This window comes from Carcharodon carcharias, chromosome 2, assembly GCF_017639515.1.
Source record: "Carcharodon carcharias isolate sCarCar2 chromosome 2, sCarCar2.pri, whole genome shotgun sequence".
In the NCBI taxonomy this organism is placed as follows: domain Eukaryota; kingdom Metazoa; phylum Chordata; class Chondrichthyes; order Lamniformes; family Lamnidae; genus Carcharodon; species Carcharodon carcharias.
The window spans coordinates 149,646,748-149,669,738 of record NC_054468.1 but is presented as its reverse complement, the minus strand read 5'-3'; the positions used below and the strand labels follow the sequence as shown (position 1 = coordinate 149,669,738).

General features: G+C 41.7%; 1 protein-coding gene across 2 annotated transcripts in view; it reads right to left on the bottom strand.

The window, feature by feature from the left end:
• LOC121293328 (zinc finger protein 292-like) overlaps positions 1-21,946 on the bottom strand; it is a 403,832-nt gene extending 381,886 nt beyond the window's left edge. Inside the window, exon 1 of one of the 2 annotated variants that reach the window (XR_005946495.1) lies at positions 21,798-21,914. Coding sequence is in view for 1 of the 2 variants with exons in the window: in XM_041216283.1 (XP_041072217.1) it covers positions 21,798-21,926 (129 nt within the window). In the remaining variant the exon portion in view is untranslated. Of the gene's footprint in view, positions 1-21,797 lie in introns of both variants that reach the window. The other variant, XM_041216283.1, reaches the window with a different exon arrangement.
• Positions 21,947-22,991: the final 1,045 nt, after the last annotated feature.

Sequence of the window (22,991 nt, the reverse complement as noted above, 5' to 3'; positions counted from 1 at the left end):
TCTCCCACCGCCACCTCAGCCACACCTGTCCGGCTTCATTCCCCAGAATTAGGTCCAACACTGAGCTGTCCCTTGTTGGATCTTCTACATATTGGCCTCCTGGACCCATTTCAAGAAATCCACTCCATCCAACCCCTCAACACTATATCTATCCCAAATAATGTTGGGAAAGTTGAAATCACCTAATATAAATTACCCTATTGTTATTGTTTTTACACACCTCTGCAAATTGTGCACATATTTGCTCCTCAATTTCCCGCTGACTATCTGGGGGTCTGTAATAAACACCTAACAATGTGGCTGCCCCTTTTTTATTCCTAAGCTCTACCCACAAAGCTTCATTTGATGCCCCCTCCAAGGTATCATCTCTCCTTACTGCACTGACACCTTAACTAATAATGCAATGCCTCCTCTTCTTTTACCCCCTCCCATCTCTGATTCTATATCCCGGAATGTTGAGCTTCCAATCCTGCCCCTCCCTCAACCACATCTCAGTGATGGCTACTATATCACAATTCCACATGTCAATCCTCACCCTTAACCCATCAGTTTTACCTGTAATACTCGTGGCATTAAAGTACAGGCCATTCAGCCTTGCCTTACTCCCTTGAAACTTAATGCAGGTGTACTCCCTCTGACTTGATTGTTTTACTGTATTATGATGTGTCCCTACCCTAACATTCTGTGTCCCCCTCCCCCTGCTGAATTAATTTAAACTCCTCCCAAAAGCACTAGTAAACATGCCAGCAAGGATGTTAGTCCCGCTCTGGTTCAGATGTTGACCGTCCTGCTTGTATAGGTCCCACCTTCCCCAGAAACGGTCTCAGTGATCCAGGAATCTAAAACCCTCCCTCCTGCACCAACTCTTAAGCCACGTATTCATCTGCACTGTTCTCCTATTTCTGAGCTCACTAGCATATGCCACTGGGAGTAATCCAGTGATTATAACCCTAGAGGTCTTGCTTTTTTGATCATGAGGACTCGAAACGTCAACTCTTTTCTTCTCCGCCGATGCTGCCAGACCTGCTGAGTTTTTCCAGGTAATTCTGTTTTTGTTTTGCTTTTTAGTCTACTGCCTAACTCCCTGAATTCTTGATGCAAGACTTCATCCCTCTTTCTATCTGTCATTGGTACCAACATGTACCATGACCGCTGCCTTATCACCCTCCCCCTTCAGGATGCTCTGCAGCCGTTCAGTGACATCCCAGACCCTGGCACCGGGGAGGCAACACATCATCCTGGAGTCACGTTGACGGCCACAGTAGCCCCTATCTGTTCCCCTGACTATAGAATCCCCTATCAATATTGCTCTTCCTCCCCTCCTGTACAGACAGGCTGCTTATGGTGCCTGAAGCTTGGCTCTGTCTGCACTCCCTAGAGGAACCAGCACCATCATCAGCCTCCAAAATGGAATACCAATTTGCGAGCAGGACCCCAGGGGACTCCTGAACTACCTGCCTGTTTCTCTTGGACTGCCTGGTGGTCACCCGTTCCCTTCCTTCCTCAAGTCCCTTCAGCTGCGGTGTAACCACCTCTCTAAACATTCTATCCACAATGCTCTCAGACAGTCCAGTGTCCCCAGCTGCCGTTCCAGCTCTGAAACCCGAGCTTCCAGGAGCTGCCGCTGGATACACTTCCTGCACACATGCTGGTCCCATGCACTGGAAATGTTCCCGCATGGAGCACGAGGATCACATCACGGCTTTGAGCTCTCCTGCCATGAATTATCCCTTTAAATTAAACCTTTTAAATCAATTGCTCTAGGGCCCTTCTTTCCTGATCCTCGTTACTACAGAATATACAAACTATAAACCACAAAAATACCTGAAACTATAAGCGATAAAAGTAGTAAATCCATACCCGACCTTACCCAATACAGTGATTCTTTTCCCTTGTAGCCTCTTCTGCTGCAGCAGGGCAAGACCACTCTCAGTTCAATTCCTGCTGTGCACCAAATTGCCAATACCCCCACACACTCTGGCTGTCTCTCACTCAGGATGAGGTCTCTCCCCTACTCGTGTGCAAAAGGTGAACAAGAATAACCCAATAGAGATTTCATTTCTGCCAGAGTGCATAACGGCCCTTTTAATGTCCCTGTGCCTGCTTCTGAGCCTGAAGTTCTGGCTTCAGGTCCCATCCAGTGTTCATAACATGGCCAAATAAATAGAGTATCAACAGATTCCTGGCCAGCCATGTAATGGAAGGAAATTAGAGTCTCTACCATCACTATCCATAGCTTCAGGCTACAACATGCATGTAAAAGTACATGCTGCAACAGCAACTCTGACTCCTTGGGGACTGGTTCACTCAGGTTGGTGCTAACAGCACAGGTTCGATCATCATTTCAGCAAGGGTAATTCAGGACCTGCCTCCTTGTCCTACCTGTGGTAGAGATCACAGCTTAGTGGGTGGATCCCACCTTTGAGGTAGGCTGGCAGGATGGATACAGAATTGGCTTGGTCATAGAAGACAGAGGGTAGCAGTGGAAGAGTGCTTTTCTGAATGGAGAACTGTGACTAGTGGAGTTCCGCAGGGATCAGTGCTGGGACCTTTGCTGTTTGTGGTATACATAAATGACTTGGAGGAAAATGTAACTGGGCTAAGTAATAAGTTTGCAGACGACACCAAGGTTGGAGGAGCAGATAGTGAAGAAGATTGTCAAAGGATACAACGGGACATTGGAGACTTGGACGGAGAAATGGCAGATGGAGTTTAAACCGGACAAATGCGAGGTAACGCACTTTGGAAGGTCTAATACAAGCAGGAATTATACAGTAAATGCCAGAACACTTAAGTGCATCGATGGGCAGAGGGATCTGGGTGTACAGGTCCACAGATCACTGAAAGTGGCAACGCAGGTGGATAAGGTAGTCAGGAAGGCATATGGCATGCTTGCCTTCATTGGCAGGGGTATTGAGTATAAAAGCTGAGAAGTCATGCTGCAGCTGTATAGAACTTTGGTTAGGCCACACTTGGAATATTGCGTGCAATTCTGGTCGCCACATTACCAGAAGGATATGGAGGCATTGGAGAGGGTGCAGAGGAGGTTTACCAGGATGCTGCCTGGTCTGGAGGTTATTAGCTATGAGGAGTGTTGGAGAAACTTGGATTGTTCTCACTAGAGTGACAGAGATTGAGGGGCGACTTGATAGAAGTTTACAAAATTATGAGTGGTATGGACAGAGTAGATAGTCAGAAGCTTTTTCCCAGGGTGGAAGAGTCAATTACTTGGGGACATAGATTTAAGGTGAGAGGAGAAAATTATAAAAGGTGATGTGCGGGGCAAGTTTTTTTTTACGCAGAGGGTAGTGAGTGTCTGGAATTCACTGCCAGAGGAGCTGGTGGAAGCAGGTATGATAGTGGTGTTTAAGAGGCAGCTAGACAAATACATGAATAGGATGGGAATAGAGGGATACGGACCCCAGAAGTGCAAAATGTTTTACTTGATGGGCAATATGATCGGCGCAGGCTTGGAGGGCCAAAGGGCCTGTTCCTGTACTGTATTTTTCTTTGTTCTTTGTTTGAGCAGAAAACTCAAGGAGAAAAGGTGAAAGAAGATTTACAGCTATCTTGCTTGCAGAAAGGTGTTAGTAGTAGTCAGTGCAAAAGTGAGAATGATGTGAGAGTGAGACAAGGCTATGGGCCAAGTGCTGGTAAATGGGATTAGGTAGGTAGATCAGGTGTTTCTCACATGTCGGTGCAGACTCGATGGGTCGAAGGGCCTCTTCTGCACTATGATTCTGTGATTTAAGTCTTTGGGCTACGGGGTACAATTTGCAGATTACACAGGACATGGAAGTGTATGAGGAGATCGCAATAGACTTCAAAAGGACAGGCAAGTTGATGAACTGGGATAGACATGCAGCTGAAATTCAACGCTGAAAATGATGAGGTGATACATGTTGGTGGAGGAATGTGTAGAGACAAATACAAGATAAATGGTATAATTTTAAGGGATCCAAAAAGAGAGTCTGGATGGTGTTTGTGCATAAATCTTTGAAAATGTCATGACAGGTTAATGAAGTAGTTAATAAAGCAAATAGGACTCTAGACTTTATACTTAGAGGCATAGAGTGAAAAAGCCAGGAAATTATGCTAAACCTATATAAAACACTAGGTCAGAGTCCTTCTTGAGGACAATAAATTGTCCAATTCTTGGCAACATGCTTTAGAAAGGATGTGAAAGCTTTGGAAAGGGTACAAAGATTTGGTAGAAATGTTCCAGGAATGAGGAATTAGTTATGTGGAAAGACTGGAGTAACAGATTGCTCTCTTTAGATCAGAGAAACACGAAGGGATTTGGTGGGGATGTTTAAAACACGAAGGGTTTAGATGGAGAAAAATAAAGAGAAACTGTTTCCAATGGCTGATGGGTCAAACAAAGTGCTGTTTCAAGCACTTCTGCTCTCACCCCTTCCCCTCCTACCCACAGCAATAATAGGGTTCCTCTTGACATCACTTCACGCTCCAACAGCCTCCACATTTAACAGATCATCCCGTCATTTCTGCCAAATCCAGCAAGACACTACTACCAAAGACATCGTCCCCATCCTCCCCTTTAAGCATTCTGAAGGGGCCATTCCCTCTAAGACACCCTGATCCATTCCTTGGTCACCCCCAACACCACCTCCCTTTCCTACAGCACCTTTCCACACAACTGCAGGAGATACAATGCCTGCCCTTTTACCACCTATCTTCTCACATTCCAATGTCCCAGACACTTCTTCTAAGTGAAAGTGATTTAGTTTTACTTTCAAATTAGCACGCCATTTGCTGTTCACGATGCGGTCTGCTCTATATTGGGGAGACCAAATGCAAGCTGAGCGGCATCTTTGCAGAACACCTCTATTCGGTCACAAGCATGACCTGTCAAAACGAAAGCTCAAGGAACATCACCTGCACCTAAGCTTTCAACTTAGCACTCTAAGCCTTCTGGACTCAACATGCAGTTCACAATTTTAGATCATAACCTACATTTTGTTTTTTTTTGCTGTTTTGGTTTCTGTCTTGTTTCCTTCTTAATCCCTTTACGTTACATTTAGGCGGCTGCTATCCAGCCATTCACACGTCATCTGACATTTTGTTTCTTTACCCATTATGGCTCCTTTTGAACCGCAAAACCTTTGGTCATTTAAGTTCTCCTGCCTCCACCTAATATAGACTTTTCCTTTTGATGTTCTTCCCCTCTTTTCCCCTCCCCCCCACCCCCCAATGTCCTTTCACTTTTCAAAACCCTAACTTTCCTTACTTTTTGTGAAAAGGTCAGAGTTGAAATGTTAACTTTCTTTCCTCTTCACAGATGTTCCCTGACCTGAGTATTGCGGTATTTTTTTTGTTATCAAAACATGCTCCATAGAGAACCCAGTGACTCCAGTCATTTTAAGCAACAATGTACTTCATGCATCCCAACTCTGCTCCACCTTAGATCCAACTTTCAATTGGTAACTTGAACAAAAATATATGTTTGCAATGGCAGGAATTATGGTATCATACATTAAAATCAGGCTTGAAATTTGCCTAAAAGTAAATGTAACACATAACTGCTTGAGCTGGCAAGAAATCCTGCTCTCGCCAATATCTAATTCAGTGTTACAGGCTAGGTTTTCAACACTTTCCATTACTTTATTCATATTTTTACAATAAGTCATGTTTGCTTTACATGCCAATCTCATGCTATTAATGCACCATTAATCTTATCGCTTGATGTCAACTAGGCTCACATTCTAATTGAGATAGCATCTGAAAATTGTGGGAAAGCTCTGGTAATATTATCTATACTCAATACACATTGTATATTCAACCATACTTTCTTGCATGAGATTTTTAAAAATATTGGCAGTGTAAAGTACAACTGTCCTACAAAATAGTTCAATGTGTATTTTTCAATTATCATTTTTGAACTCATAACAAAAAGCATTAACAGCAACTGGTGCTGTTTTATTGCACGTATGCTAAATATCTGACTTACCAAAGGGCTGGACCACCACCAAATACAAGATTTTTAAAATACCAATTGCTGTAGCAAATTTTACAAGACAAATCAATTTTGTTTCAATTCACAAGAAGATCGCAGAATCTCCCAATACTCAAACCAATACTCTCAAATGAAGAAAGCAAAATGCCGCAGATGCTGGAAATCTGAAATAACAAAAAATACTGGAAAAACTCAGCAGGTCTGGCAGCATCTGTGGTGAGAAAAAGAAGAGTTAACATTGAGTCAGTACAACTCTCCTTCAGAGCTCGGAGTCATACGGACTCAATACATTAACTCTTTTTCTCTCACCACAGAGGCTGCCAGACCTGCTGAGTTTTTCCAGCATTTTCTGTTTGCATGTAATACTCAAATAATTGCCTCAATTACATGCAGATTACACAAGAACAACTAATGGAAAAGCCAAGAAAAGAATATGTTCCAGTTCAAGGTATAAATGAGGAAGGCCTTTTAGTCTACCCAAGTTCATCTGTTTAAAAAAATGCTACTGTCCACTCAGTAGGTTCTCAAATGATACCAGGTTTTTGTCTCCACTACTGTGCCCAGAACCCATTTCACACAATCAGTAGTATTTTGTACTTTTAGTACTGTTTACAATCTTATACATCTATGAAATTCCCTCTTGGCCAACATTTTTCAAGTCTCTCTAGAGCTCTTGTCTTGACTCCTTTCACCTTACCCTAGGGCTTGAGCATCTTCCCTCCCTTGTGATTAACGGCTAATAAATAATTCAGTGGAATAAGTTTTCTTAAGTATTTATTGCAAGCCTGAAATGTTATAAATTTTACCTACAAAAATAACCCATTTTTGATATTAAAAATATCTGTAGGGATTTTAGAACTCTATTGTGCAGCGGTCAAATGAAAGAAAATGTACTGTGAATAAAGAATTCACACCAATGGACTTCGCATATTCTAATGAAGGCTTCAAGTGCTTCAATAATTCTGTGAACAGGCTAATTAGGTGTTCAGGAATGAATTACTTTGAGTACTAAGCTTAATTGGACAAAAACAATTAAGGCATAGTATATAAACAATGACGACGAAACATCCTAATAGGAAAGTTTCTACAATGTAAATAGCCAAAGTAATGTATTGCAGAAATATTATTTTGGATTAGTCCTAATGTTACACTAGGTTTCAGAGACAACAAAAAATAGTATTATAGCGACAGATAAAACTCTATAGTTTCCTGCACATACCTGTTGATGTATACTCCTCCCTCCTCCTTCAGGTACCATGCCTTAAAGAGGGCATTGGCATCCTTGGACTTCCATTGGATTGGTCCAAGTTATGCTAGGCAAGAAACTCTCCCGCTCTTAAGGCCTGCCATCAAGCAGGAAGAATATATAGGCTTATAATAAACCAGATTGGACACGTTATGAACATACCTGCTGTGGCTATTAAGTCTTGAATTTGGACTTGAACTCAGAGCTTCTGGCCTAGAGATAGGGATGCTGCCCACTGCATCACAAGACCAACAAGACAAGTTAATGCACATTACCCCGACGTAAATAATTTTATGAAACGGATCAAGGTCAGTAATTAATCAAGACGAATCATTCAATTTTTTTAACATATTTTGGTTTCCCATAAAATTGTTTATTTTCCCAAATATTATTTTTGGGATTTGGAAGACACTGGCAAGGCAAGACATAGATGTAATTGCTCATATATACATCCGTGGCATCACTTAATCAACCCCCACTGTTACCTCAAAGAATTCAATCATGTTAGTCAGATGTGGCTTGTCTTTAACAAATCCATATTAGCCCTCATTGATGAACCTTCATTTGCCTTTGCAAATGAAAGCTTATCTAGTCCCTGATAACTTTCTTAAGACTAAAGTTAGGCTGAACAGCCTCTGGTTTCGCTTTCCTTGACATCAGCAAATGTCTAGTTCGCCAGAACTATTCATGTATCGAATGATAATAAGATTTTGATTAATGCTTCTGTTATCTCTACCTTTGTTTCATTCAGCAACCTAGGACACATTCCATCTGGACCACATACAGGGCTTTTTTTTTTGTAACACTAACCATTTTAGCACATCTTCTCTATTATTATCTTGTCCACAACTTCTCTCTCCTCCTTTAGTGCAACTTTCCTATCATCCAATTCCTTTGTGAAGACAGATGCAAATTACTTATTTAATACTCCTAGCCTCCAAGATTTCCCTTTGGATCCTCAATGGGTCTAACTTTTTCTCTCAATAGCCACTTACAATAAAATCCTGTGGGGTAGAATTTAATGTCATCCGCTAATCTTTTCTTGTAACTTCTCTATCTCTTGCATTAACTTTTTAATGTCCCTTTGTAATTTCCATAATCTTCTTTCTTATTAACTGAATCTTACTCTGGCATTTGTTATACCACCTTATTGGTTTATTTTAACCTATTTTTTTGCTATCGAGGGCACATTAACTTTGGATGCTCCACCCTGTCCCTTCCAAAGGAATATGCCGAGTTTATCCTTGAACCACTTCTTCCCAGAATGCTCTCCATTGCCACGTAACTGCTTTATCCTGTAATCACCTTCACCAATCTGTGCTAAGTCCCTTTTTAGACCACTAAAATTAACTCTTCCTCAGTTGAGCATTTTTATCTTCCAATATTGTCTCATGTTAAAAAAACTGAAAAAGTATAAAGCAAGGAGAAAACATGAGAAAAGTTACAACAGTGAAATATGTGCAATGTATGTGAAAACAAAAACTAGGCTAGCAGAATGGCCAGGCAAGTGGCTGATAGAATTTAATATACTGAAGGCGAGGTGATGCATTTTGGCAGAAGGGATAGGGAGAGGCAACATAAACTGATGGAAACAGAATTACCTGGAAAAACTCAGCAGGTCTGGCAGCATCGGCGGAGAAGAAAAGAGTTGACGTTTCGAGTCCTCATGACCCTTCAACAGAACTAGGTGAATCCAAGGAAGGGGTGAAATATAAGCTGGTTTAAGGTGGGGGGGGTTGGGTGGGGGGGAGAGAAGTGGAGGGGGATGGTGTGGTTGTAGGGACAAGCAAGCAGTAAGCAGATCATCAAAAGATGTCACAGACAAAAGAACAAAAGAACACAGAGGTGTTGAAGTTGGTGATATATATCTAAACGAATGTGCTAATTAAGAATGGAGAATTAAGTTATAGCTCTGGTGGGGGTGGGGGGAGCATAAAAGATTTAAAAATATTTAAAAATAATGGAAATAGATGGGAAAAGAAAAATCCATATAATTTATTGGAAAAAACAAAAGGAAGGGGGAAGAAACAGAAAGGGGGTGGGGATGGAGGAGGGCATTCAGGACCTAAAGTTGTTGAATTCAATATTCAGTCCGGAAGGCTGTAAAGTGCCTAGTCGGAAGATGAGGTGTGTTCCTCCAGTTTGCGTTGGGCTTCACTGGAACAATGCAGCAAGCCAAGGACAGACATGTGAGCAAGAGAGCAGGGTGGAGTGTTAAAATGGCAAGCGACAGGGAGGTTTGGGTCATTCTTGCGGACAGACCGCAGGTGTACTGCAAAGCGGTCGCCCAGTTTACGTTTGGTCTCTCCAATGTAGAGGAGACCACATTGGGAGCAACGAATACAGTAGACTAAGTTGGGGGAAATGCAAGTGAAATGCTGCTTCATTTGAAAGGAGTGTTTGGGCCCTTGGACGGTGAGGAGAGAGGAAGTGAAGGGGGCAGGTGTTACATCCTTTGCGTGGGCATGGGGTGGTGCCATAGGTGGGGGTTGAGGAGTAGGGGGTGATGGAGGAGTGGACCAGGGTGTCCCGGAGGGAACGATCCCTATGGAATGCTGATGGGGGGGGTGAAGGGAAGATGTGTTTGGTGGTGGCATCAGGGCTGGAGTTGGCAGAAATGGCGGAGGATGATCCTTTGAATGCGGAGGCTGGTAGGGTGATAAGTGAGGACAAGGGGGACCCTATCATGTTTCTGGGAGGGAGGAGAAGGCGTGAGGGCGGATGCGCGGGAGATGGGCCGGACATAGTTGAGGGCCCTGTGGAAAACCTCGGTTAAGGAAGAAGGAGGACATGTCAGAGGAACTGTTTTTGAAGGTAGCATCATCGGAACAGATGCGCCGGAGGCAAAGGAACTGAGAGAATGGGATGGAGTCCTTACAGGAAGCGGGGTGTGAGGAGCTGTAGTCAAGGTAGCTGTGGGAGTCGGTAGGCTTGTAATGGATATTGGTGGACAGTCTATCACCAGAGATTGTTTCCGCCAACTCCAGCATGATGCCACCACCAAACACATCTTCCCTTCACCCCCCGTCAGCATTCCGTAGGGATCGTTCCCTCCGGGACACCCTGGTACACTCCTCCATCACCCCCCACTCCTCAACCCCCACCTATGGCACCACCCCATGCCCACGTAAAAGATGTAACACCTGCCCCTTCACTTCCTCTCTCCTCACCGTCCAAGGGCCCAAAAACTCCTTTCAAGTGAAACAGCATTTCACTTGCATTTCCCCCAACTTAGTCTACTGTATTCTTTGCTCCCAATGTGGTCTCCTCTACATTGGAGAGACCAAACGTAAACTGGGCGACCGCTTTGCAGAACACCTGTGGTCTGTCTGCAAGAATGACCCAAACCTCCCTGTCGCTTGCCATTTTAACACTCCACCCTGCTTTCTTGCCCGCATGTCTGTCCTTGGCTTGCTGCATTGTCCCAGTGAAGCCCAACGCAAACTGGAGGAACAACACCTCATCTTCCGATTAGGCACTTTACAGCCTTCTGGACTGAATATTGAATTCAACAACTTTAGGTCCTGAACTCCCTCCTCCATCCCCACCCCCTTTCTGTTTCTTCCCCCTTCCTTTTGTTTTTTCCAATAAATTATATAGATTTTTCTTTTCCCACCTATTTCCATTATTTTTAAATATTTTTAAATCTTTTATGCTGCCCCACCCCCACCAGAGCTATAACTTAATTCTCCATTCTTAATTAGCACATTCGTTTAGATATATATCACCAACTTCAACACCTATGTGTTCTTTTGTTCTGTTGTGACATCTTTTGATGATCTGCTTTTATTACTGCTTGCTTGTCCCTACAACCACACCCCCCTCCACTTCTCTCCCCCAACACACAACACACACGCTTATATTTCCACCCTCTCCTTGGATTCACCCAGTTCTGCTGAAGGATCCTGAGGACTCGAAACTTCAACTCTTTTCTTCTCCGCCAATGCTGCCAGACCTGCTGAGTTTTTCCAGGTAATTCTGTTTTTTGTTTTGGATTTCCAGCATCCGCAGTTTTGTGTTTTTATTTTTATAAACTGAATGGCATGGTTCTAAATCATGTACAGGAACAGAGGGCCTTGGAGATACATGAGCATCAATATTTGAAGGTGGCAGGACATATTGAGAGAGTAGCTAGCAAAGCATATGCGATCTTGGACTTCATAAATAGAGGCATTGAGCACAAAAGCAGGGGCTGAACCTTTATAAAGCTCTAATTTGGCCACAACTAAAGTATTGTGTCCAGTTTTGGTCACCATATTTTAGGAAGGAGGTGAGTGACTGTCCTTGATAGGATGCACTGGAGATTTACCAGAATTTTCCAGGGATGAGGGATTTTAGCAACAGGATCAGGTTGGAGAAGCTGAGGTTCTCCTCCTTGGAGCAAAGGAGATTAAGGGGAGATCTGATAGAGGTGTACAAGATTGATAGGTTTAGACAAAGAAAAGCTGCTCCCATAAGTTGACAGTACATGGACTGGTGAACACAGATTTAAGGTTTTGGGCAAGAGACGCAGGGGGAGATACACGGATGAACTCATCTACAAAGCGAGTGGTATTAACCTGGGAACACATTGCCTATGAGCGTGGTGGAAGCAGAGATGATGAAAGATTTCAAAAGGAAACTGGATGGGCACTTGAGGGAAATTAACCCTGTAGTCCTGCAAGTTTAAGTGGAGGAATAGGACAAATTGCTTTACAGAAAGCTTGCATGGACTCGATGGGCTGAATGGCCTTCTGTGCTGTTAAAACTCAGTCATCATCAGCCAAAAGTTCTCCTAATGCAAGTTACCCTATTATATTTCCCAGACGGGGATTCAAAGCTGCTTCCTTCCTTGATGGATTGGAGATGTACTGATGAGTGAAAGTGCTCCGTGTACATCAGAAATTCTTCTCCTCCCTATTAGCACAATTTAATATAACTATATTTTTGTCATGACTTTGAAATTTACTAATTTATCTCCTTTCTCACTGCTTGGAGCTCAATAAAAAATTGTCACCGATCTTAAAGCTCCCCTCTTTTCAACTCAACCCAATCAGGTTCAGTCCTACAACTTCCTAGTTTTGATTTAGAACTGTAACGTGTTTAAATCAGTACTGTATTTCCCCCACTTTTGTCTTCTGTATCATTCCTGGATAGATTGTAACCATTCAGGGTCTTTCTTGAACCATGCCTGTTAATCATAATCCCATGTGGTATTTTTTGACTATAGCTCACCAATTTTAGCTACACCACAAACAATGATGTACATACAATTTAATATTTCCATCTTTTTTGCTGTTTTACTCAATCTGGTCCCTGCAATTTTTGGGACATTTCTAATTGTACTGCTGCTTACACCTGTCCTCCGGTTTCATTTCTGCTTCTGCTATTTTCTGGTCCCCCTCTCAAATGAGTTTGAACTCTCCCCAACTGTTCTTGTTAATCACCCAACGAAGCAACAGCTATTGCTCTAACAAGAATCTAACCACCTGCCCTTGACATTCAACTGCATTACCATCGCTGAATTCCCCAACATTATCTTGAGGGTTATCACCGACCAGGAATTGCATCAGCCACTGGCTACAAGACCAGGTCAAAGGCTGGACATTCTGCAGCAAATTTCTCACTTCCTGACTCCTCAAGTCCAACAACCATCTACAAGGCTCAGGAGTGTGTGATGGGATACTTTCTACTAGCCTGAATAAGTGAGGCTCCAACAATCCTCCAGGAGCTTGACACCATCCAGGACAAAGCAGTCTACTTGATTGGCACTCCTTCCACCACGCAGCAGTGTGTACCATCTACATGATGCACTGCAGCAAGGCTCATTCAACAACACCTTCCTAACTTGTGACCTTCAATATCTAGAAGGACAAGGGTAGCTGTCACATCAGAATAACACCCCTACAAGATTGCTTCAAAGTTACACACCATCCTAACTTTGAATTAATTGCTATTCCTTCACTGATGCTGGGTCAAAATCCTCCTTAACAGTACTACGGGTATTTCCATACCACAAGGGCCACAGCAATTCAAGAAAGTGGCTCACCACAATCTTTGAAGGCAATTACGGATGGACAATAAATGCTGGCCTTACCACATCACATCACATGAATGAATTTTTAAAAATCAGAACTGGCTTAAATCAGGTGCAACCTGCCCAATTTGTACAGCGAGTCCTTTCCCCAAGAACTTGAATCATCCCTCACTTTAGCCATGTATTCACCTACACTATCTTCCTGTTTCTATACTCATTAGCACATGCTACTGGAAGTAAACTTGAGATTACTACCACAAGTATTTTTTATTTTTAAAATATTTTTTCCAACTCCTGAAACACTGCTTGAAGAATCTCAACACTTTCTCCCTCTTATCAGTTCCAATCTGGACCACAAACTCTGGCTGATCTTTTCCTCGCAGAATATCTTGCACCCGCCCAGTGATTTCAATTACTCTGGCAGCAGGGTGGCAACATGCCTTTCTGAAATCATATTTGCAGTTTCAGGGATATCACTGGTCTGCCCTTGAAGAGCTTACCTGAAACACCAATGGTAAAATATATACGTACACATACTGCATCTTTATATAAATAGAGAAGTCTGGATAACTACTTCAAGCACTAAAAATACCACACGTCTCAATATTTTGTACAAGATTCACCATAATACATCATCCAGGGTTCAGAATAAGCAACATTATATTTAAGATGAGATCCCAAGAATATACCAGAAAGTGAGATTCACAATGTTCCTGCATCACTTTCCATCTTCCCTGCTGCAGCAAACACTGAGGGCTAATTTTTCCAGAAGACCTTCTCTCATTTTGTACCGTTCTTACAACTGGTGAGAAAACAAGACTTGTGCAACACCTGCTACAGTAAAATTTATATTGAAAAGAGAAAAACTTTTCAAATGAATTTTTGAAATAAAATTCCAAATGACTGAACAGAATTTACAAGCCTGTTTCAGTTCATGAAGGCTGCTAAAGACTTCAGCAGTGAAAATCTAGAATACACATTTTCACCCAGTCATAAACTGGATCAGCTCCATACATCTGCAGTCAAATAAGGTATTCTTATAAGAGTCATAGAATGGTCATGGAACAGACGGCAACCATTCAGCCCCTCGTGTCTGTGCCAGCTCTCTGCAACAACAATACACCTTTTGACACTCCCCTGCCTTTTTCCTGTAGTCCTGCAAATATTTCTTCTTAAATAATGACCCAAGTCTCCATTGAAAGCCATGATTGAATCTACCTCCACCACACTCTGAGGCAGTGCATTCCAGAGCTGAGCAACTCACCAGATAAAAAAAGCTTTTCCTCATGTCGCTCATACTTCTTTTGCCAATCACCTTACCTCTAGTGCTTGATCTTTCCACCAATGGGAACTGTTTCTCCCTATCTATTCTTCTGATCCCTAATGATTTTGAATACCTCTATCAAATCCCTTCTCAACCTTCTCTTATCCAAGAACCTCAGATTCTCCAATCCATCTACATAACTGAGGTTCCTCATCCTTGGAACCATTCTTGTGGATCTTTTCTGCAGCCTCTCTAATGCCTTCACATCTCTCCTAAAGTCTGGTGCCCAGAACTGGACACAATACTCCAGTTGAAGCTGAACCAGTGTTTTATACAGGTTTATCATAACTTCCTCACTCATATACTCTACACCCCTAATTATAAAACCTAGGGCCCAGTGTGAACACACACTCAATCTGCCCTGCCACCTTCTGTTCCTGCATCCCTTTTCGAATTATCTGCTCTTAAAAAAATTGTTTCACCATGCTTCCTACCAAAATAAATCATTTCACATTTCTCTGCATTAAATTTAATCTGCCACTCGTCTGTCTATTCCACCAACCTATTTCCTTTTGAAATTTAATGTCATCCACCTCAGTTCATAATTCTCCCAAATTTGGTGTAATCTGCATTTTTTGAAATTGTACACCCAAGTCTAGGTCATTAATATATATTAGGAAGAGCTGGGTCCAAATACTGATCCTGGGGAGCTCTTCCTCCAGACCGTAAAACAACCATTCACCTTTACTTTACTTCCTGTTATTCAGCCAATTTCATATCCATGTTGTTACTGTCTCTTTTATTCCATGAGCTCTAACTTTGCTCAAGTCTGTTGTACAGCACTGTATCAAATGCCTTTTGGAAATCCACGTACACCACATCAACCGCATTACCCTAATCTACCCTCTATTACCTCATCAAAATATTCAATCAAGTTAGACACAATTTGTCCTTAACAAATTCATGCTGGCTTTCCCGCATTTGCCCAAACAACCATTCATTTTCTCCCAAATTATCATTTCTAGAGACTTTCCCATCACTGAAGTTAAACTGACAGACCTGTAGTTGCTGGGATTATTACACCTTTTGAACAAGGGTGCAGCATTTACAATTCTCCACTATTGCTTGTAGGAATTAAGATATCAAATTTTGTAATGGAATCCATTCAAATTAAAACTGGTAAATGCACCAATTTACAATATCTCCCAAAGCGAACAAGGAACAAGACACCAGAAACAGAACATGTAGCTCATTTGGTCAATGGATCAGTTAAATAACCACAGTTGCATACAAGTGTTGGTCATACCTTGCAAATTAACAAATTAGCAATGAAAAAAAAAGCACTGCATCTGGGTATAAAAAGACTAAGGTCAGTCCACGATGGCCAACAGAATCCAGTAACAATCCAGCAGGTGGGCAATCAGGAAAGTGGGAGAGAAACTTGGGTGATTTTGTCATCTCAAGATCAAGGTGATTTCAGCTTCAAAGTATGACTTGCTGCTAATGAATAATGGAAATTCAGTCATACTATCCAATTGCATTATTATTCAATAGGCTAATGGTGAAATCTTCTGTGGAATAGTTTCAATGTTTTATTGAAATATAATGAAAATAGTTGCTTTTCTCCTGCCCCAGTATGACAGGAAAGCAAGATAAGAAACAATAATTGGCTTGAAATCACACAGAGCAGGCAAACCAAGTGCCTTACATTGAGGTAAAATTTGTTCCTTCTTGGAATGCAATCCCAGGGAGTCAGGAACCATCCTAGGAGTCATTTGTTTTGTCATGTTTATAACATGAGCCAACAGAGGTTAAATATACCTGTGTGTACTTCCTTACATGGAACTTGGTCAAAGAGGTAGATTTTGAGCAGCATTGTAAGAAGACAGAAGCAGAGGTGGAGGGGTTTAGGGAAGGAATTCCAGAACTTGGTGAAGAATTGCCCAACTTGTGATGTGGAAATGCTGGAACTGCCCAACTTGTGATGTGGAAATGCTGGAACCTGTCTCACTCACTAAGATGCTCCTGTATCAGTTGCTTTATTGTAGTCGGATGCCGCGTTGGGAGCAGGTCAGGTACACGGGATTAGGATGACTGCTCACCAAGGTGAAAATACAGCTACCAATGGTGGGGTACTGGAAATCAGGGATGTACAAGAGGAGCACAGAGCTCTCAGAGGGTTGTAGGGCTAGCAGGAGTTACAGAGATAAGGTTTGGCCGGGGTGGGGGGGGGGGGGACACAGGATGGTGGTGACAGTGACAAGTGCATACAGCAATTTGAACGTAAGGATAAAAGTTCTTAAATTTGAGATGTTTCCAGACTGCGAACGAACATAGGTCAGCAAACTATGGTAGTGGTGATAGTTAGTTGCTCAGATTATTGCAGTTTTATGCACTAGTAACCAACAATTTAAAAAAAGGAAGCTTGGCAATTTTGTATTCAAAAATATGTCGTAGGCAATACTGAAAATGCATATATTAGATCACAGTGGAGTATGCTTTTATTTAAGGTGCTTAGTGGAACACACTCAGCGTCACTTTCCAAGGCCCCAGTTAAAGACCTGAGATACTTAACAGCCATTTTCTGATAGTTTTTATTTTCTGATTTTTAAGCTTTAAAGGTTGACCTTGCCTAGCCTATGTGACTGTGTATAATTTACTAAAGCCAATGGTGTAGTGCGTAGATCAGCAATGCCTTTAAAGAAATAGATTACTCCTGGTCCATTAACTGCATTAAAAGTATCCAGCCCTGAAAGGATTACTAATAAAGAAAGCTAAATGTATTGAGATATTTGTCTGCATGTATGTATCAGACAAAGACCGAGGGACCTGCATGTATAAATGGCTGTACCTGCATGCCCTTGATTGATTTGTGGGCCGAGGGGGAAAACGATATGGACTAAGCATACAGATACACAAATGTCTATTAAGCAATTCATTTTATGCCCTGATGGCATCCTAAACCACAAAACACAGCTTAAAAAAAACAAAATTAAGAAAACTCTTGCTAGTTATTTCTTTATAATAGTATCTGGGAAATGTTAACAACCTTTTACTGATGAAAAAAAGTGCATCATACAATAAGCGGTTGGCAAATACGCATGATCAGAATAATAGCTGCAAGTTGGATTGGAAGATATTAGCTCTCAGGAACACTCAAAAGACTGAATATAGAAATATCATTATATAGAATTCCAGGAGCTTTAATGTTTTGGGGGCCAAATTCCACAATTCTATCCATGTAAAAGTAGGCTATTTATAGTGTCTGAAAATCAAATCAAATTTTGCTTTTATCACATGGACTTTTTCTTGCTGTTTTGGGGATTGTATCCTGCAATTCCTCTTGCTGCTAAAAAAAACTGCAAGTAACTTGACCTTATGACTGATACCATAGCACACTGAGGCAAAATATAGGAGATATTATAAAGCAAGATTGTGATGCAGTTATAGCCACATGAAACCTGGTTACACTTCCTACACCTGTACTTAAAACACGTGAAGTACCAGTAATTTACCACATTAAATAGAAATATAGGAATTAGGACGAGAAGGCCACTCAGTCCCTCAAGCCTCCTTTGCCACTGAATTAGATCATGGCTGATCAGATTGTGGCTTCAATTCCACATTCTGCCTACCCTTGATAATGTTTGACTCTCTTGTTGGTCAAGAATTTATCTACCTCTGCCTTAAAAATATTCATTGACTCTGCCTCCACCACTCTCTGGGGAAGAGTTCAAAAGATTCATGACCCTCCAATAGATAAAATTCCTTCTCATCTCTGTCTTAAATGGGAGCCCTCTTATTTTTTAAACTGTGTCCCCTAGTTCTAGACTCGCCCACAAGGAGAAACATCCTTTCAGCATCCACCCTGTCAAGTCCCCTCAGGATTTTGTATGTTTCAATAAGGTTACCTCTAATTCTTCTAAACTCCAATGGATACAGGCCTAGCGTGTCCACATAAGACAACACCCCCATGCCTCCACCATCCTCAGTATCAGGCGAGTGAACCTTCTCAGAATTCTTGAATTTATATCCTCTTAAATAAGGAGACCAAAACTGTACACAGTACTCCAGATGTGGTCTCACCAATGCCCTGGCAACTGTAATAAAACATCCCTATTTTTATATTCTACTCCCCTTGCAGTAAACAACAATCCATTTGCCTTCCTAATCACTTTCTGCATCTGCAGACTACCTCTTCTTAATTCGTCTACCAGCGCACCCCAGATCCCTCTACACCTCAGTTCTGCTGCTTTTCTATTCTTCATGCCAAAGTGGACAGATTCCCACATTAAACTCCATCTGCCAAATTTTTGCCCACTCTCAACCTATACTCCTTTGCAGACACCTGATGTCCTCTTCACAAGTTACTTTCCTATCTTTGTGTCATCAGCAATTTTGGCAACCATACATTTGGTCCCTTCATCCAAGTCACTGATATAAATTGTAAATAACTGAGGCTCTAGCACTGATCCCTGTGGCACTCCACTTGTCACATCTTACCAACCTGAAAATGACCCATTTATGCCTACTGCTTCCCATTAACTATTCAATCCTCTACCCATGCCAATATGTTACCCCTACACCATGAGCTCTTATATGTAGTAACCTTTGATGTGGCATCTTGCCAAATCCTTCTGGAAATCTAAGTATAGCACATCCACAGGTTCCCTTTTATCCACGTTGCTTGCTACTTTCTCAAAGAACTCCAATGAATAGTCAAACATGATTTCCCCTTCATAAAACCATGTTGGTTCTACCTGATTACGTTGAGATTTTCTAAAGTGCCTCACTATAACCTCCTTAATAATAGATTCCAGCAATTTCCCTACAACAAACGTTAAGTTAACTGGCTTGTAATTTCTTGCTTCATCTCCTTCCTTTCTCGAATAAAAGGAGTCACATTCATTATTCACCAATCTGATGGGACCTTTCCAGAATCTTGGGAATTTTGGATAATTTAAACCAATATAGCTATCTCAGCAACCTCTTCTTTTAAGACCCGATGATAAAGTCCATCAGGACCTGGGGGCTTGTCAGCTTTTGGTTCTAACAATTTCTCAGTACCCTTTCCCTAGTGATTATAATTGTTATAAGTTCCTCCATCCCTTTCACCTCCCGATTTACAATTATTTGTGATGTTATTTGTATCCTCTACAGTGAATACAGATGCAAACTATCTGTTCATTAACCCAACATTTCTTTATTTTCCGTTAATAATTCAGTCTCTAGAGGACCAACCCTCACTTCACTTTCTCTTTTCCTTCTTAAATACAAGAAGAAACTGTTTTTATATTTATAATTAGTTCTCTCTCGTAGTCTAATTTATCCCTTTATTAATCGTTTAGTCATTCTATGCTGTTCTTTATATAATGTCCAATCTGCTGACCAGTCACTCATCTTTGCAGAATTATATGCTTTTTCTTTCAATTCAAAACTCTAACTTGTTTAGTTATTCACACATGATGTGTTCTTTCCTTAGAGTCCCTCTTTCTCACTGGAATGTATCTTTTAATTATTTTGAAGTATCTCATTAAATGTCTGCCACTGCATCTCTATTGATCTCTCTCCCATCCTAATTTCCCAGTTCACTTTTGCCAGCTCTGTCCACATGCCCTTTAAGTTTAAAACACTTGGCTTAGAACCACTCCTCTTTCCCTCACACTGAAGTGAAATTCAATCACCTTCTGATCACTGCTACCTAGGGGTGCCTTTGCGACGAGGTCATTAATTAATCACATCTCATTCCACATTACTAGATCTAGTAGAGCCTGTTCTCTGGCTGCTGCTAAAACGTGCTACTCTAAGAAACTGTCCCGAAAATATTCCAACAAGGCAAGTTCTCTGAAGATCAATTCTTTACACAATGCGTGGTTCAGATATGCTCTCCAAATAACCTAGCTTTTGACTAATAAACCATAAAAACAATCATATTACTAGGTATTTTACTACAGTTCATTAAAGACATTTATGAATAAACAATACCATTCCACCAGCCAAAGGATTCTTCATATCTCATAACTATTAGGTTTTGTCACCTAATTTCCATTAAGTGAAAGGCTTTTCAAGTGATTGTGTACACATCTTGCTAGCAGAGAATTAAAAACAAATTTCCATTGTCACACCAATTGACAGACACTAGTATCTCCAACAGGGCTCCCTCTCAAATTGAAAACCATTCTAGGTATCCATTATTGTACTGTATGTGGAAACTTTCCATAAGCTTCTTCAATACAGGACAAATATGCTAGTGCAAGGACAGCTTTTGAATATTGTACTATTAAAGCACAACCCTTATCAAAGCACATTACCCAATTCAAAACAAAAACAAAAATACCTGGAAAAACTCAACAGGTCTGACAGCATCTGGGGAGAGGAATAGTTAATGTTTCGAGTCAGTATGACTCTTCAACAGAATTGTTGAAGAGTCATACGGACTCGAAATCTTAACTGTTGAGTTTTTCCAGGTATTTTTATTTTTGTTTTGGATTTCCAGCATCCACAGTTTTTTTGCTTTTATCACATTACCTAATCGTTCCGATATCAGATCACTATTTTAACAATTTTATTTTTATGTCAAGCATGTGCAGCTCCCAAAGCATTAAGTGCAACTATCACTCCAAAAATGCAGATTGCTGAAACATTTGGGATTATACCCAACTTCTCTATTCACTTATGTAACGGAATAATTAACATGGTCTGATGGATAGAACACACTGAATAATACATATATTACTTTTTAAGAGCTTATTTTAGATATGCAAATTAAATAGGAAGGAAAAATCTTAGACTACCATCAACCAACTAAATAAAAGTACATTTCTCGAATTTTACAAGGTGACATTAATGCGATTTTTTTTTTAATCGCCGGAAAAAAATTGGACAAGCCAGATTAGCAGGGGAGGGCGAGGTTCTGGGACCCACGAGTTACAATCAGCTGTATTGTCGGTGTGTTACGTTCCAGCCCATCCCCCGCCTCCCCTCCCCTCCCCCTTCCCGTATTTACACTCTGCTGCTTTCAGCCCTTTTTTAATTTAAGACATTGCGCAGCGAACTCACGCCACCACTGCAACGAAAACAAAGAACGACTGGGGGGTGTGGATTCAGAAAAGGCAGCAGCTGCGGCAGCGCGGCTCTGGGAAGCCAGCGGGTAATCGACAAAAAAAAAATCCGCCGTAATTAACAAAGAGGGACGATGCTGAGAGCCGCTACCCGCCGCCGCCAAACACATTTATACATCTACATTAGGATGGAGTCTCCGCTAATTAAAGGTACCAAGACCAACTACGCCACTGACCTGACAGAAGCGCTGGCAGTAATCTCCGGACGACTGCACAGACACGCCGAGCTCTAACAGCTCGTTGCCCAGCTCCCGTAGGTTATCCGTCAGATTTCTAACGTCCGCATCAACCTCCTCGTCCGCCATCTTTCTGTTGCGCTCATGCCCATTACGTGCCACGCTGCATGACGGAGGGAACGCCGCGCTGCTGATTGGCTCATTTCCATGGAACGCTGGAGGGGAAGGAGCCGCCAAAATGGTGGAATCATGTGGGCTGGCATGTGGAGTTTTCTCAGGTTCGAGCCCGTTCGAAGGCAAGGGACGAAAATGAACCAATGTCAATGCGGCTAGGTCTGTACTACCGGGGCTTGGTAGCACAGCTGTTAGCTCCCTTAAATTTCAGAGGTGAGATTTATGACAAAAAAGTTGATAAACCCAATCAATTGTCCCGTATTTCAGCAGTTGCATTTTAGATGTGAGTTTGAGTTGCATGAGGCCATATTTGTCACCCGCGTGGATTAGGTTTCACCCCAGTAGAGTGACATTTCTCAAATCAAGTCGTGGGGAGATGCTTAAATACTGGGATCAGTGAAGCAAGTTGCAAAACAATAGTTCAGATGGGATATTTTAATTTTCACGCATAGGGCTGGAGCCAACAGGCATGAGCTTTGTTGCTCTCAGCATCGTCCCTCTTTGTTAATTACGGCGGATTTTTTTTTTGTTCCAGACACTTTTAGATTTGTCAAGCAACAAAGCTCATGCCTGTGGTTCCCCTAGATGTTGGAAACTACATTGGGTTTCTGAAAGTATGACTTCACTGTCAGGTAGGATTCGGGAGGATTCTTGTGAGCATCTTCCCCGCAGCGGATATAGCTGTCGCAAATTGATTTATCACCATTCTTGAAAAGTTAAGTAATTATGATATTGTCGAAATGGCAGAATCACCTGAGCAGGCATGTGGATTTTTATCAGGTTTGCAGTCGTTCAAAGGCTCAGGAGTTTCTCTCCTTTCCAGCTGTTTGTAAAAAGGTCCGAGAATTGAAGCGAGAGTTTGTGACCACCAGCTTTATAGATCTCTGCAGGAATGCTGTCCGGTCCAGGTGCCTTGTATTCATCTTTTGGATAGCCAACCAAGAGCCCTACATGGCCTTTATTGATCTGTCAGAAGCCTTTGACTCCATCAATTGCAAAGCCCTTTGGAAAAATACATAC